General features: G+C 40.1%; 1 protein-coding gene across 3 annotated transcripts in view; it reads right to left on the bottom strand.

The window, feature by feature from the left end:
- Nucleotides 1-17,727, bottom strand: part of stxbp5a (syntaxin binding protein 5a (tomosyn)) — a 129,094-nt gene that overhangs the window by 42,367 nt on the left and 69,000 nt on the right. For all 3 annotated transcript variants that reach the window (XM_051960867.1, XM_022211998.2, XM_051960868.1), the window contains 2 exons: nt 9,754-9,817; nt 8,049-8,132 (listed from right to left, as the gene is read on the bottom strand). In XM_051960867.1, the coding sequence (XP_051816827.1) occupies nt 8,049-8,132; nt 9,754-9,817 (148 nt within the window). The remainder of the gene's footprint in view (nt 1-8,048; nt 8,133-9,753; nt 9,818-17,727) is intronic.

The raw sequence follows: 17,727 nt of genomic DNA, 5'->3' as shown, positions 1-17,727 counted from the left end.
TGACTGCTAATTTGCTAATTTAGCTTGCTAATATGCTAAATTATTTGGTAATTTACTTATTTATAGTAATCATTACATCTGTTCAACATCAGCATGTTAAAATTGAGTAGGTTAGTATGTCAAAGTTACTCAAAGTATAGCCTCACAGAGCTGTTAGAAGGGCTTTCAAATCCTAATTCCTGTTGACAACAGCCATTAACATGAGTCCTGGGTGATCACAAGCTGTCACAATATCTAAGTTCACACCTTATTTACATATTAGAATTTATCTCCACGTGCATCTTGGATGACCACTTGCAATTGGATCTCACTTCCTCACTGTTATATATGCAAATGGACATGCAAATGCAGTGCACAACAAACATCAATGGCTCTACTAACGTTTCTGCAAAATCCCAAAATACATTCAATGGCACCTGAACATTACTGTAATATTCAGACATCATTCTGACAAAATTCAGATGTGCCTGAGTCACATAATAGCTGTAATTTGACAGGCAATTGAATATATTATATAACTAATGCAATATGAGAATGAAGTAAAATGAAGCAAAGCAGCCTACATGGAATGATTGATTTGTCATGTTGGAGAGGTCAGTGTGAGCACATTCCTGCTGAATAGAACCGCTTTTTTGTGTGTGTTTCTTCGTCTTTTCAATTCTGTGCAGTTTTCCTTCTGGATCAGTCTATGCAGAAATGTGAAGAAAGGCCTGAAACAGTCAAATCCATCTCACATAATGTGAGAGGTAACTCTACTGCCTTTAAAGGTCAGTGTTGGGTAATATGCAAAAACATCCCTTCCTTTGCAATGCTCCATGTTAAGTTCTGATCTGTTACATAAAATAGCAGGTTTAAGCACCAGAAATAAGCAAGACTAGGCCCTCAACATTCTGGTCAAGGAATAAGATGAAGTCAAACCTCTGGCACCGAGCTCGCAGCTGTTGTGTTGACAGATTATTGTGAATGATAGATCGAGCATATCTGGAGGTGGTTTAACACAAAAAATACAGTCATTTTGGTAGGGATCGACCGATATGTGTTTCTAAGGGCTGATACCATTGACAGAGATAACTGCAGATAACTGATATTTGTAACTGATGTACATTAAATGTAAGATTTTGACAGCATGCAAAACAAGACAACCTCTCATTCATAACTAGGATTCTTCATTAATAAGAGTGACTATAACTGAATATGTAAATATGTTTATATGGAATCAACTGTTTGTCTCCTGCAGTTCCCTCTGGTGGTGTTCTCGATTTTCTGAATCTTTCACTGTTCTATCACTTACTGCCCACTAAGGTCCAGATCGTAAAGCATTATTAATTATCACTTTCCACTTTCAAGGTAATCTAAAGCTGCTTTCTAACTTAGCCGCTATCCGTCAAAGTAGCCTTAGCCACTGTGAGAGAAGCTAATTTCCTGGTTTGTGTTTCTTGTTCAGTGTTTTCAGTTTCTGTTGGAGAGACATTTCTGAGACTACAGATTGACAACAGGCAGCGAGAGGAGGCTGCATCAGACTTGAAGTAGGGCTTTAAATGGATCAATAATAGGCCAATAAAAGTACAGTCACGATGATGTGAAAAAATAAAAATAACATCAACAGTTCATTGGTTTGGCATCCATCCGATTCCTAAAGTAATATTTCTTATGTCACTCATGACCAAATCAATGGATCTACAAAGAGACTAATGTGTTAAACATATTATCTCATAATAGCCTTGTTAACATCCTTTGGTTAGAAATTAACATTAGCAACAAATGGCTTTCAAGAGCAGCACATGGGAATCACATTTTCTTTAACATTAAGTTTTATGATAACATTAGTATTACAAGTAACATCCAGTTCACCCTAATGGACAGAACCACACAGAGGCTGACCATCATATGAAGATAATTCTCTATCTGCTAATGGATATAAGGTGAGACTTGCCAAATGATCCATCAGTTATGAAAAGTTATCTGTCTCAACGGGTCTTAGGGGGAAAGAAAACACTTCTGAATGAAGCTGCACTCATGTTAGATGGAGTTTGTAAATAATTTGCAATAGCTATGTTGGTCCATAGCGTTAAGAGTAGTAGTTTCACAGAAGTATGTAAACTTGTGATATGCCTCTTGTCTCTGTTGGCCTGCACCCATTTCATGTGACTCGGCAGTTTCTGTCACTTCACACATAAAAGAGCAACAAAGTCTGCATAAGTAGGCTACAGGGATAAAGCAAACATAAAACAAAGGACTTTCATCCAGGAAACTGGGGTAGGAGTCCCATGTGGGACCACTGTTTAGTGAAAGGTGCCAAAACTACTACGAGGTAATGTTAAGGAAAAGATCACATTTTGAGGTAAAATACACACGGAAACTGTCTATATTTTTAATTTGCTTCAATTTTCAGCCACTATTTGGTTTTGTTTTTGCATTAAAACTACTACTGAGTTCAGGCACCAAAACAGCTTGGTGATTTTTAGGAAAAGATCTGGGTTAAAAAGAATGAAACTCTACTTTGTCTATATGGTCCACACCCATAAACAGCTATTAAGAAACATAAACATCACACATTTTTTGCAACCAACCAACCAACCAACCAGCCAACCAACCAGCCAACCAACCACCCAACCAATCAACCAACCAACCAACCACACAGCCAACCAGCCAGCCAGCCAGCCAACCAACCAACCAACCAACCAACCAACCAACCAACCAACCAACCAACCAACCAACCAACCAACCAACCAACCAACCAATCAACCAACCAACATTTTATGCTGTGTCCTGACATAGCTATTTCTTATGAGATTAGGCTGTTCCTTCAGAAATAATTCCACATGAAAATTGTGGTACTCTCATTTTTCTGCTATTCAATGTATTGTTGAGGAGAATCTCACACATCTAAGAACTAAGACTCACCTCAGCACTGAAAACACTGCCAGGTTGTTTTCATTAATACTTCCAGTGGGAAAAATGCAAACTCCTCCATAACCAATGCAGGCAATCATTGCATTTCTTAGAAATTAAGTAATAACTGCTAATTAATTGTGGGGAAACATTTAATGCCTCAGTATTTTGTGCATCGATGCAAATGTCAACAGACTTGGTGTGGGCTTATACTCTGTGTGCACAAGCACATCTTTGTTATTGCAGTCACACTACAGATAATGAGTGATTTCCATGATTGGAACCAAAGAAAGAGAAAACTATATTGACAGAAAAGGTCAGAATAATGACGCAAGAACCGGAAAAGTGACAACAGCAAACAAAAGACAGATAAAAAAAGAGTTTTGAGGAAATGGCAAGGATGGACTGTTTGTATAAGCAGATTGGAATAAATTAGTGCATTTGAACAATCGGCCTATTAATGGTATGCCAAATAAAAATAAAAATCTCATCCATGAGTTCAGCAAGAGAGCAAAAGTCACCAGAAGACAAACGTAGAAGTATGAGGGAAGGAGAAACTCAGATTTGGCTGCAATATTAACCATTCATCAGGGTCGGGCTCAGACCAAGGTGTTGAGTCAGACGGATCAGAGCGAAGCAGGGTCAGAGTGACGAATGCTCTCTGGCTAGCACCGACTGGAAACCCATAGTGCTGATCCACTGCTAATAATAGACAATCCAGTGAAAGACGCGGACTGGAAGGCGTGCTCTCTCAGCTCTTTGAGAGCTTGTAAAAACCAAAGTTTTAATGCCTGTGCTGTTTGTCTGAACTCTGCCGGAAACTTTGTTGTTACGTGGGAGCCAGGTTACGTTCAGCTGATCCGCTGACATTTCTGCAATTTGTCAGCTAAGAAAAGCTGCCTTCATTTGAGTCAAAACAATTCCATTATTTCCCTCCGCTTGTTGTGTGAGAAAGTTTGTAAGAATCGTTACCAATGTGTCAAGAAAACAGCAGCTGGCAGTACTCACAATTATCTGCGTCCTTTGAAATCCAAGACCAAAGATTGCCTTTTTTTGCTTAAACGTTCAGAATTTTCCATCAAAACTAAAATACGCATTAAGAGATGCTTTTTTCCCCCTCCACGGGTCTGAATCCATCATCGCATGGGTCTAGCTGGCTGTTGAAAAGAAGAAGAGGAAAAGCTTCCTTGTTCCTTTCAGTCGACAACTTTGATACTTGGCAGCGAGCTTCTAGGCAAATAGGGTTTGAATTAAAGTGCACAGCAGGAAGAATATAACCCGCAAAGGATTTGATAGCTGTAAAAACTTATTTCACCCTACAGTACTGTTTAAAGAAGCTATACGGGGATGTTGTGCATACATTTACGACACCGGTGAAAGACTATAGACAATGATATTTCTGCCTACTAATCCATGCATTGTCGGCGGTTTATAATAAATGTTTAAAATATGCTTAATGGCATGAAGTAGATTACATCTATATCCTCACATCAGATAGACTCCACAGCAACCATACAAGCATCAAGCCTTTAACACTTCACTACTTTTACACTGTTGAAATCAGATGAGCATGGATGTTTATCTTCTATAATTTTCTTGCACATTAAATTGTTAATGACAGCTGACTGTCAGTGCAAAAAAGTGTGAACTAAGATGAAGCCAATAATCCTGCACACTGCTCTCCGCACCACTTGATCTACTGTAATCATAACGTTTGGCATTTCTTTAGAACAGCATTCACACTGCCTATAAAAAATCAGAAATGGCCAGAAATTCATCTTCACATCCACATGAATCGCATAAAAGAGCCTTTTTCAGTTAAAAACAGAAGTGGCACTTACAGAGACGACAAGACAAATCAAACCTCTAAAAAGTGAGTGGAGTGCATTATTTTAATTGACGTAATCATACATGATGAATGTCTACTAACAAAATAGTAATTGTTATATTTTTGTGTATGAAAGCAAGTTCAAAAATCTCTGTTTGACCTACAAGGGCTCATGCTTAAAAAAAAATTACAAAGTAGTGGTGTCAAACTGATATTGTAGCCCTGCACAATATGAAGAAAATGCACGCTAGCATTGCTCAACAAAGCGCTAACGCTAAAATTAGAAAATGCGATAAGTGTATCAGCTACACAAGTTGTATTCCAGGAAAAAAAATCTTCTTAAAGACTTACAACTTCAACTGAATCTTTGAGGAGGACACAAACAAGCTGTAATTTCCAGAAACAAAAGAGACAAACAAAGGCTCCCTCCTTCTCCTCTGTTCCTGCCATCAGGTCAAGCTGACCTGGAGAAAAAGCATCTTTTTCAGTCATAAACATATTAAGCAAAGCACAACATGAACGTTGTGGTTATTTCGCAAGCAAGGACCTGCTGAAGCAATTCCTTTTCTACTAATTGTGCAAACGCTCTCTGACTTTGGAAGCAGCTTTAATGTCTAAGAAAATATAACTGAAATCACAGCATAGTTGTCATCTGCAGTGGTACAGAGCAGCAGCTTGGCAATGACAACGGTTTATCTTGAGAACCTCTGTTTGAGTCACTTTTTCATACTCATTTCATTGTCAGACAACAGAAATGACAAAGGATTTAGGATGAAACGTATATGTATTGATGCATTTCAGCCTTCCATTTACATATGAATGCCGTTTAAGATGACCTAAAGCAGAAACTTTTCAATGCGGCGACCAGAGTGGAATTTTTCTCAAATACAACACTCGCCATTTGAACAAGTAGCCAAAGTTTTCACTGAAAACACTGACGTCATTCACCACATTGTGTATTACGCTCTTATACATATGGATATACATATACATACTTATACATGATGTACATATGCATAACACATGCTTGTGTTCAGAGCAAAGTCGTTTTGTTTGTGGGTACATCTGAATTAAATGGCCACATTCTATATTGCTGTGATTTCTGCCACAAAGTTTTTTCAAGATTTCAACCATCGGAAATGATACAACAACTGAGCAGCCTTGGTGGAGTACTGCGCTATCTGAATGCTTTTCTTATTAGTACTGACGTCATTGATTATACCGACTAATTGTTTAGCCATTGTTATGAAGCAAAGTTTCCATGATGTGATTTTTATTGCTGAATTTATGAGTGAATATCAAGAACATATTAATTGTGTCCACATCACCTACGCCTTCCATCATAAAGCCCCGGTATGTTTATATCCCGCGGCACTCGCTCTTTAGTCAATTTAATTAGTGTCGGCTACAGGGCTGTCCACAACAGTAATATCAGAAAAGTCACAGCGCAGTCATAACCACAAGTCACCATCGATGCACCACTGCAGTGCCCTTAAAAGAAGGTCTGGGGCCAAATTAAACTTTAAAGGTATCTGACTTTGAAAACCATTTGGATTTATTAGCGGGGGGAATTACCCCACCAAAGAACGGTTGCGTGCTGCAGACCCTTTTCTTGGAGTCCGTCAGTGCAAATCACAGTCAGCTAAATGAGGAGAGCCTCCATTCCCCCAATCCAATCTCCTCCTCGTCTCTGGAGAGGTGTATCTGTGAGGGCTTGGAGCGAGGAGATGAGCTCCTGTGGGAGATTCAGTACCACAGACTGTAATGCCCAGGAGCAGTGGGAGGATATTAGCTTATCTGAGAGCGAAGGCAGAGAGAGAACGAGCGAGCAAGCGCTCCCTACATACTGAACATACAAAATCCACTATCATTTTTATGTCTGAGACTCTGGGTATCTCAGAGCGCTTACAGCACCACAGCACTGCCGACAAGGTGAGTCCCAGCATGAGGGTTACGATAATCTCATTATCTTAAACAGGCAGTTTAGCTCTATGTCTAAGTACCACCGACGCCGCTGTATGACCATGTACATGCTGACTGTGTGTATGTGTGTGTCAGCATCAATTCAGTTGGCTTAAGCCTCAATGACAAGTTTATTAATGAGAGCTCCCATTCACAGACATATTCAATTTCCCACTAGGGCTCTAATCGCGTACTGTGGGAGGTCAGACTGTAATCAGATTGAGCAGAAACACATACATTAGTTATTAATGGGCTCATATGCAGAATGTGACATTTATATTAGCAATAAAACAATTGAAAAATGGCATCCATGTGAGAAACAGATAAAAGAAAGTTGGGGAAGTGATGCAGCAGATGCAAATGCTAGCTGAAAAAGATGCAAGTTGTGCATCATGAGAAGAAATCTTGATTTCGTCTGTATACTACAATACTGCTGAATTATCAAGACAATGCTGAGGATGCATGCTGGGTCTAGATAGGAAACTTTGCACACTCACTCTGGAGACATGAACACGTGGCGCTCTACTGTATAAATCATAGCATTGTTAAAAGATGCATTTCACAAACTGTTCTTCTTTGTAAGTGACACAGCTGATGGGGAGAACATCTCTTCTTAAGCTGTAACTGCGTCGCTACCCAGAGAGACGATGCTGTGGAGCTCATTTTGCAAAAGTGACTCAAGCATGGTGCGAAAAGTTTGAAGCATTTTAGTCATTTAGATTCTTAATCATCACCTGGTACAATCAGGATGGCGTTCGGTGAAGCTAAATTAATTCTGGAGCACGAAAAAAATTCTTCACAGCAGCTTATTTTCAGACTTTCTGAAGAGGGAAAAAAACATGTTTTGCTGTCCAGTTACAAGAGGTTGGACAGCAAAAATCCAATTGGTGAGTCCAGTTAAAATTGGCTGGAACACTCTTCACTGCTAAAGCAAACTTTGGCTTCCTCTACATGGAAAAAAAACCCACCAATTAGAGCTGCTATTTCTTATGAAGACAAACTTGTGAAGCAGGGAGTAAAAAGACTTATTCCTTTCCTGTCAGCACCCTCTTTTAGTACTGTCATCACGTTTTAAACAAAAAGAGCAAAGAAGCTCGCTTTCAGGAAGGTGCGTGCATGTACAGTATGTGTGTACGTGATCTACGCACACATGCTTCACTCACAGTCCTTGCCATCTGTCGTAACATATCTCAAACTCAAGCTTTGACACACACTAACACACGTGCACGAATGTATACACTTCAGTTCATGAATATGTGATTTATTTCTAAGTTTCAGAACAAAAAAACAGACTCTGTAGATCACAAGTCAGAGGAATGGCTGCAAGCTGTTAGAGAAGAAAAGAAAATCGGGGAGATTTGCCTACCTCATCATAAGTGTAGCGATAGTCTGCCTTCTTTGATTTCAGATCCCACAGGACCACGATCCCAGACTCAAATCCAATTATAAGCTGGAGAGGGAGAGCGACAGGCAGTCAATGAGATAGGTAGGAGAGATGACAGACAGGGGATAGAATAGACCTCATGATGGGCAGAAAAAGAAGTAATACATTTGACATTGACGCACTGCATGAAAGGAAGTCAGGGCGTAAGCGGACTACAGTGGCTCAGGGAGAAACCTGCCCACCTGGTTCACATGCGATGACAACAGAAAACGCAAGAAGGGTTGCAGATAAAGAACTTAAATTATTATTCTGACAACTTATTTATAGAAAAAAGCCCTTTCAGAGTCAGTCTCAGTACTTTCAAATTCAAATATGTGTCACATTCTGTATGCAATGGGAATAAACAACACAATCTTTACAGTATGCGCCTTTCATGGGAAAGTGAAGCTGCACAGTGTAGACATAGACACACACTATGGTGTATACAAAAGTTACATCAAGTGGATTATATCTAAGAATTTTTATCTTCTTTATCAGTGGCATCACCTTACCCTTAGATGCACAAGTGATTAGACCCCGCACTCTTCTATAAGTGGGTGAAAAATGACCTGTACAAGAACCAATGTGTTTTTATGCCGTTTTTGACATTCTGGTTATGAATAATCATTTGTATTATTGTTTATATCATATTTTTGTACACACAAGAATGGTTTCATGTTTGAAATAAGTTTACTTATCACTTTTAAACATATTTTGAACATTTTGATAATTTATAAAGAAGAACATTCCACAGAATAGCAATAGAAGAATGTTAACATCTATTTTGTAGACATTTTTCCACTCTTTTCCTCCAGCTGTGGCTGCTCTCCAACCCTCCAAGTTTTTGCATCACCTCTTCTATGATATTATCAGTGATAAAGAGCTTGGTGTAGTAATATAAATATTGCAGTGTCTTCAAAAGTACATACACTGCCTGCAGTTCAGCCAAAAAGTCCCTAAAATGTTGTCATGTGACTGCTGATCATGGCTGAGTCGCTAATAGCTTCACAGTTGTGTCAAGACAAAATTTTCTGATTTTTATGGAACCTGGGTCATGCAAACATCTGCAAAAATTCTGAAAAAATTCCAAAGAGCATGTAGAGTAAAGTGATTCGGATTAAATATTGGAAATTTTAACTGAGATGTGATTAAGTTTTCTGACAAACTGGTTTAAGGACTGCCGCAAGAGTGAAAATCTGTTCATTCTTTCTGTTTTTTTAAGGTTTCTGCCTCTGATAAATGATGTTATTTTGCCATTTTTATTTTTTTAAAAGAAAGCAAATATATCTTTCAAACCCATTAGCAGGTTTTGGGGTTCAGATGGTTAAATAGTGCACTGCTTACATTCATGCTTGCTTGCAGTCTTACTCTTGACTACCTCTGCTATTTCTTGGTTTGATCCCACTGCTGACTGATGATCAGTGGAGCGGGAATGTGTTTCATGTTCATGACTGAATGTCTGAGTGCATCTGTTTTTGGATGTGTGCTACAAAGCTCCATAGGTCTAGGAGTGGTCAAAAACAGTCCAGGTTATCTCCATACGGGACTAAGTGAAGTAGTGTCGTTCTGCAGATGTAGTCTAAAATGTGGTTGCATTTGCATCCTTGCGTGTGTGTGTGTGTGTTATGTGAAAGACGCAGTTCTTTACCTTTCCCTCATCCATGGGGTTATCACTTATGTGGACAACTGGTCCTGGGTGAGCCTTGGAGGACCTTACAGGAGAGACAGAAACAGAGTCAAATACAGTGTTTCACTCTTAAGCCTTACATACTGTTCATATCTTATGCCTTCATGATATAGTCCAGGTCAGTTTTGACCATGCCACTTGAAAGTGGCATGAACATTACAGAACTGTTGGACTTCATAGTACAACCATGTTTAATCACTGCAACACTCTCCTCACTGCTATATCATAACAGATCCTGATTATCAATATCAACTGAAGATTTACCACTTAGAGCACAAAACATAAGATAATAAAATGCTTATTATAAACTAGTCTCTGCATTCAAAGCAGTGGTAGGAAACTTTATGTCTGTGGAACTAAGCCTCTTCATCGGAGCGGTTGGAATCAGCGGTAGGTCTAAAATCCATCTCAACAGATATGAGCCAAATTGACCCAAAACAGCCTAACGGTACAAAAATTTGTAGCACCTGTACAAAAGCCTACCCTATTAACCTTATTCAAACTGCTTACACTACTGTTCAAAAGTTTGGGGTCACTTAGAAATGTCCTTATTTTTGAAAGAAAAGATTTTTTTTCCAATGAAAATAACATTAAATGAATCAGAAATACAGTCTAGACATTGTTTATGTAGTAAATGACTATTCCAGCTGAAAACAGCTGATATTCAATGGAATATCTCCATAGGGGTACAGAGGAACATGTCCAGCAACCATCACTCCTGTGTTCTAATGCTACATTGTGTTAGCTAATCACATTGAAAAGCTAATTGATGATTAGAAAACCCTTGTGCAATTATGTTAGCACATGAGGAAAAGTGTGAGTTTTCATGGAAAACATGAAATTGCCTGGGTGACCCCAAACTTTTGAACGGTAGAGTATAAAATTTTATTTTCATTTTTGTGTATTTTGTGTCACTTAAGGAAAAGTCGTTAGGCTTCAGGGTAAAGAATGATGTTTAGTTTTTTTTTTTTTTACTGCGGTCAAATGACAAAACAGGTCAAATTTGACCCAAACAATATGTAACGGTTGATGCAGTACCTAACATGGTCTCAATATAGTTCACTAGCACCATATAGTGATGTATTCAGAGGGTTAAGGTGCAGAGCAAGTGTCTTTGAACCTGTGAAAGAGGTCTGCTGGGAGGACAGCGCTGCCAGTCACTCCAAGGCTCTAAAAGGCGACTCAAAGACATAAGCTCACTGAAGGTTGTGATGAATGGCTCTGTCAGGCCAGGCAGTCGTCCCCAGCGGCCGTGTGTCCGTGCACGCACATGTCGGTGTGTGTGCCCATTTGCATGTCGGTGGAGAAGACGGCGCAAAAATGCTCGACTTCGCCCCCCACCGTCGTCTCCTCGGCCCCTCCTGTCTGTGTTTTACCCTCCAGACAGCCTTATGTCAAACCTCCTCTCTGTGTGCCACGTGGCAGCAGAATGTACCCAACCTGCCCTGCCTTAAAGAGATGATGTGGGCCGAGGAATGCCGGGGAAGGTCACCGCTGCAAAAACAGTGACTGTTAAGAGCCTGAAACGTAACCCCAGCACCACAGAGCGAGGGCGGAGATGCCTGACAAGGAGCAGCAGGGCAAAAGAGCTGCAACCAAATGTAAATAGTGCAAAAACGAGGCTGGGCAAAGTCCTTGTTTTTGCGCCATGTCTTAGCAGCAGAGAGTGTTTTATTCATCCTATAATCTGACATCTAACTATAAAAAGATGCATTTTTCGGTGAGAACATGATTTTGGATGGAAATCAATTAGCAAGGGATAAATGTTGGCGCTATTTGTTCAGTTTAGCTCCGCATACCTGCATGAATCTATGAATAAGAGCAAAGATCGAAAGAAGGGAAGGATGTAAGAGAATGTGTAGTTGTGTGCATGCATATATGTGTGTTAGAAGGTAACAGTTAGTGGGCAGGCAGGCAGTCAGTCAGTTGTCTCTATATTTAGCCTGTTAGTGCTGGAGCCTTATTACCTAAGCTCTGCTGCAGCCGGAGCTGTTGATTTATCTAATCCCCCTTCGCTGCCTGTCTCTCAGCTAGCAGCAGTCCACACACACATTTGCATGTCAGCGCAATTAAGACACATCTTAGCACCTATCCCCTTCGTAAACAATACCCTCAGTGCCAAAATGCGTGATTACTCTCATGCTGGATTACAAAATGCAACTTAATTGCTGAACCCTCCTGTCCCATGTGGTCTATTTTACCATGTTTAAGGGCTTTAACGTACAAGAAATCTGCTTAGCTAAAAGCTGTTGTTAACCAGTAAATAAGTCAGACATGAACATATTTACAAAGTCCACAAACACACGCTCAGGTTTGAAGATAAAGGAATCACCATGGCAACAGTGGCAGGATGGGCAGAGTGCAGACAGGCTCCCGAAAAAAACAAAAAACATCCATAAGCTGATTTCACACATGCACTGCAAGAGCTGAACCTATCTCGACATCACCTGGAGGAGTCATGCGTGAGAATGCAGATGTCTGAATCAGTCGGACTGGACATTAAAATGCAGCTGAGCCAGTGTGGGAACAGAACAGATCATTGTCTGGGGAATTCATTGCGAGCAATGACAATGATGATAACATTTCTATCATGTGAGTGGCACAAAATGATAAGGATGCAAGACCCTAAGCATCACAAAGAAGGGTCTTTTTACACAAAGATGTCAGCAGAAATGTCTGCTTGGAAGAGTTTTGGGAACTTCTGTCCATTTGGCCCGCCACCAACATAGACTTGGACATTCAAGGACTTGGTTGTTTCTGATCAACTTAAAAACAAAATAATTGACCACTACATACTATTATCCTGTTTCCTGCATGTTCTACTCAGGCACCACCTCTTACCTAAACCAAACAGAGTATTCCTAGTAGTGAGATCCTATTTGACACAGACCAGCTCCTGTTGTGTGCTGTATGTGTAAAAGAGCAACTTCAGACAATAAGCTAATTCTCCAGACATTGTCTGCAGTTCAAATGAGAAAATATACTCTACCATAAACACACAAACAGTGACAAGATGTTTTATTACGTATACATACCCCTAAAATACTTCTGTATTTGCCTCTCTGTATCCTTGTTATTCCTGTAGTCTCTTCCACAGTTGACATTGTCTCCTGTTGACTACACTCAGAGTTAAAATAAATACTCCATAGCGAATATAATGCTCATTAGGTACATCATACAATCTGGAAATTCTTCACCCCTTGGTACCTTCAGTTCAGCCAGTCATCTGTTATACACCTTTACTGCACCATATCTGTCTTTGTGCAGCAATTCCTTCAGTGCATTAGAGAAAATTGGCCATTACTGTATATATGTAGTGCAAGCATACCTGAAAAGACCTGAGTGCACACACACACACACACACACACACACACACACACACACCATAAAGCAATTGTTTTGGGCTGCGTGGGCGACACGGAAGGGAATTTTAAGCAACAGGAAAGGTAACACATCATTAAACTGGAAAACATCTCTCCAGTCTAGACACACCCACATTTCCTCCTTAACACATGCACACAGTAATACGTGAACTGTCTTTGTTACGCATTGTTTGTCTGTTTTCTCTCTGATATGACGTTCTCTCTCACCTTTACCCTCACCCCAAAAGGTCGAAGCAGATTGCTGCTTTACCTGAATCTGGCTCTGCCGCAGAGTTCTTGCCTGTAAAAAGCGGAGTTTTTTCTTCCCAACATTACCAAAGCACCTTTAAATCCAAGAAATCTCTACAATATCTTGACAGTTTTGTGCTATGTAAAGTGCCTTGAGATGATGTATGATGTGAATTGGAGCTTTATAAATAAAATTTCAGGTTCAGTTGAAATTAAATTGAAGAAATGCGTGACTTCTGATATTACATAAAGCAAATAGATGCTCACATAATCGTTCGGCGTGCCTGTTAGAAAGCTCCACTGCATACACAGACAAACACTGACAGACGCACATGCACAGTGAAGCCCTGAACATCTGGTGTCATCACAGGTGACAACCTCTGAGGCAGCAGAGATGCAGTCACCATGACAGTGTCTCTGCAGCAACATGGCTTTTGAACAGACTGTTTGTAGCACGCCCACACTGTGGCCTCATGCCACCCCAGCAGACTGGAGATGTCTATGATGTAGGATTCTTCATGCAATTATATGATTGCTGTGACTTATATTTCCTGTACAAAAACATGTCCCAGGTGACATGTCAATCCTAAATGAGTGAAGAAAACCTTCATACTAAATCCTAAAGCTGAACAAGTAGTATTTGGCTGTATCTCCTCTCTTACAGCTGAATGACAGCCCCATTATCAGCTTTCAGTCATGATGCACATCTTGTTTTGTTCTTAAAAATGTATGCAAAGACTGCAAAAGCAACAGGAGAAACCATGAAGTTACATGTATTGCAATACAGGGTAAATTAGCATTTTCGAGAAATATGCTTCTCGTAATGAGGTATGTTAGAAGATATACACCACTCCCATATATTTCAATTTAGTTATTATGTTTTATTTACACTGACAACCTAGAAAGTATGAGAAGACACATGATAGATTAGCTAAGATGAGCATAAAGATTGGAAAAAGGTGAGAACAGCTCGCGTGTTCTGATTCACCCAGAATCTTAAAATATAATGGTATAATCCCTTGAAAAATTGCAAAATGCTCTTTTCAACATTTTTTTTTTTTATTGTCAAACAAAGGCAGGCTAACTGTTTCCCCTGCTTCCTGTCTTTACGCTAGGCTATGCTACCTGTCTTCTTTATATTAAAAGGACAGATGCGCAACACAGTAAATAACACTGTTTTCAAAAATGGTGGAGTGGTCCTTTAAATGTTTGCTTAGCTATTCAGGTTTTGTTTTTCTTGCTGAAGCAAACAGTTAAAACATGCAACAGCCTGCAAATATATCTAATGATCCAAACAAAATAATATGAATCAGCTAAGACTGCTGTGATTAGCTGACATGATAAATTATGTCAATGCTGAAAATGCATCAACATCAATATTTTAAGCACTTGCATGTTTTTTCGTCCCCTCTAAAATGGTTCTATTCATTGTAACATATGTATCACTGTTACTGCGGCATAACGGAGTGGTTTTTGGCTCCAGCACTACAGATTTAGAAAACAGCGGCTGTAGCAGAATCTAACTTAGTTGCACTAGAAGCTAACTAGGATCAGTGTAAAAGTTTCCAAAGAGCCACTGCTTTGAAAGCCTTGGAGTTTTTCAAATTATCCTCAAATATTCGTGATTTGTGCACTGCAAAGTTTGGACGGCATACAACAGCGACATTAGTAATGCAATGCATGACCGCCTGAAGCAAAAACACACAGGCAATATTCAAAAAGATCCTCTGCTAGAAAAGGCAAAACCACCAACAGTTTTTTTTGTATTCTGTAGTCGGGAAAGGTTTTAATTATCTTTTGTCCTTGTGGCTGGTAAAAACAGTCATAAAGCTCAAAAATAAAGTGAACTTAAATGAACTAGTCATGTTTTTGGAGGAAAAGTAACCTCTTGGATTAATCAGCAGCAAAGTGATTCATGATTTTGCCCCCACAGATAAAGGTCACTACAGCTGGAGCCTCAAACCCTGGAAATGGTGTGAATGGCTTTGAGGATATCAAACGCTGTGATGCTTTAATTGTGCACTGTGGTACCAGCTGAGGACCTCACACATGAATAAAAACCGAGCATGCAGCAAGCAGAGGCATACAAAAATTCAACCAACTATTTACAATCGCTTCGGGGTCCTGAGTGGGCGAGCCGGAGAAAATGAAAGTGGATGGAACAGGAGACGCCTCAGGTCAACATGTTCCCATGAACTATGAACTATGTGTCATAGTAAGCTGTTAACATTTGCCACTCCTGTCCCACTTCTCCCTGAGTCTCTGTACCTAGTGACCCTTTAGCCGAAACACACGCACAAAGACACTGCAGGATACATGCATTAAAACATTCCTGCATATGCTGCACAGTGCATACATGCAGAAAGAATGCACATCATGTGAACCAACGCAGATTCACATGTGGCCTTAATGCCATGGCCTTAATAGCTATAGGGCAGACTGAACTATAGTGCCATGCAGTTGGTGCAGGATGTGTGTTTGTCTAATAGTCTAGTACAGTAGCTTGGGAACAGAGGTGTGAGTCATGCACATACACAGAGCACTGGGCCAGGCCAGGCCAGGCCAGGCCAGGCCCGGGGCCACTGGCACAGCAACTGCAGCTTTTCTTCAAATAGCAGGGCCCAAGGGATGATGACCCCCAGCACACACAAAGTCTTAGCCTCATTACAGCAGCCACAGTAGAACAGAGGTGTACTGGACAGGACTTGAAAAAGATGTAATTTGTTCAATAACACTTTGTGTAGGTGACAATAGCATTAATGCACATGACCCAGTTTGGAGTTCAGGTCAGGAAACAGTGGAAAAAATGCTCATTAGGGATTCCAAGAGCCCAAAGCAACGTCTTCCAATTGGAACTGCTTTGGTTGTAATAATGCAGCAATAAAGCAGCAAATTCTCTCACATTAGAGAGGAAATGGCTGACTTAAGCACTTAATCGGATCTAAAAAATGTTGCTGCTGAGTGATATTTATCGCTGAACAGCAGTAATTTAGATCAAGTGCTATCTTCATGTGATGACAGCCTCACAAGAGGACAATAGCAGAGGATACAGAAGCTTTTGTATCCGGACGGCTGGCGTACAGCTGGCAGCGAGACACAAAGAGAGTCACCTCACACCTCTCTGATCTGCATCAAAGCAAACCACAGACGCACACTCAAACAGATATGCAAACCGAGCGCGTCTGCAACAAATCCGAGAACCGATTCCCAAGTGGTAATATCGCACGCGGTATGGCTGCGTGAACGACTGAGACCCGAACCCAAAAGATAAAGAAACCTAATTTCCTCCAACTAATTGGCCACAGTTTGGACAGAAAACAGCAACATGTCAGAGAAAGTTTCCGCGGCTTAACAAAGCTGTGAGGGGTTTGGCAGAAAAGAGCATTACGTTGGATGATATACGGTGAAGAGCACAATTAATCTTTGGGTGCTGTGAGGAAATGGAGGGTGACGACAAAGATGAGAGTAGATGTAGATTTATATGCCCATCGGATATATGGGAAGAGCAGGAATGAGAAAAAGGGGAGGGTATGCGGATAATTCAGGTCAATATGATTCAAGAGTATTTTGAAGAGAGTTAAAATTGGCAATAAAGCAAACTAAAGCATATGTTACTTACTTGTAGGTGCTTTCCATTTTAGTTATTTTAAATGAGCTGTAGATTTTCATTACCTTGATATCTTGGCAACACTGCAAATTTGTTTGCTGCTTGACTATTTGTGATTCTGAGATAGGGATATGGAGTCCGTTTAAAGATCTAATTACGAGCTGTATGACCTTTCGTTTTCATTTGTGTGGTTTTATTTATAACTTATACAATCTCTGGAGTTTTCCAAAGGACTAATGCACAGTCAGGACGCTTTCCCCCAGACGTTACAGTTGAAAAGGGTGTCAAACCAGAAGAATAGCCATGATGAAGTATAATTTGACTTTCTTGTGAATAATATCTCAGAATTCAACAGAAATTTCACTGCAGCAGCGAGCGTCTATCTTTAAGGCACCTTAAAGGTTGTGAAAATAAACTTAAATTTTGAGTTACAATCAATTTTTTTACACGTTTACTTATTTTCAGAGATACAAAATGCGTAGGTATCTTTGAGCTGGCTGTGTTTTGTAGCACACAGAGCTTACCTTACACTAATTACAGGGTTGGTCCAGGTTTCAGTACCTGGATCCTCCTGTCTGTATGTCAGAGTGTCCTTGAACATGTGAATGAACTCCCGCTGCTCCCACAGGTTATGGACACAACCATTACAGCCATTAAAGGAGATTTTTTCAATCAGCCAACTATTTCTCACATTCCTGAGAAGGATGTATGCATTTA

Source organism: Acanthochromis polyacanthus, chromosome 16 (assembly GCF_021347895.1).
Source record: "Acanthochromis polyacanthus isolate Apoly-LR-REF ecotype Palm Island chromosome 16, KAUST_Apoly_ChrSc, whole genome shotgun sequence".
NCBI classification, from domain to species: domain Eukaryota; kingdom Metazoa; phylum Chordata; class Actinopteri; family Pomacentridae; genus Acanthochromis; species Acanthochromis polyacanthus.
This window is presented reverse-complemented; position numbering and strand designations above follow the sequence as displayed.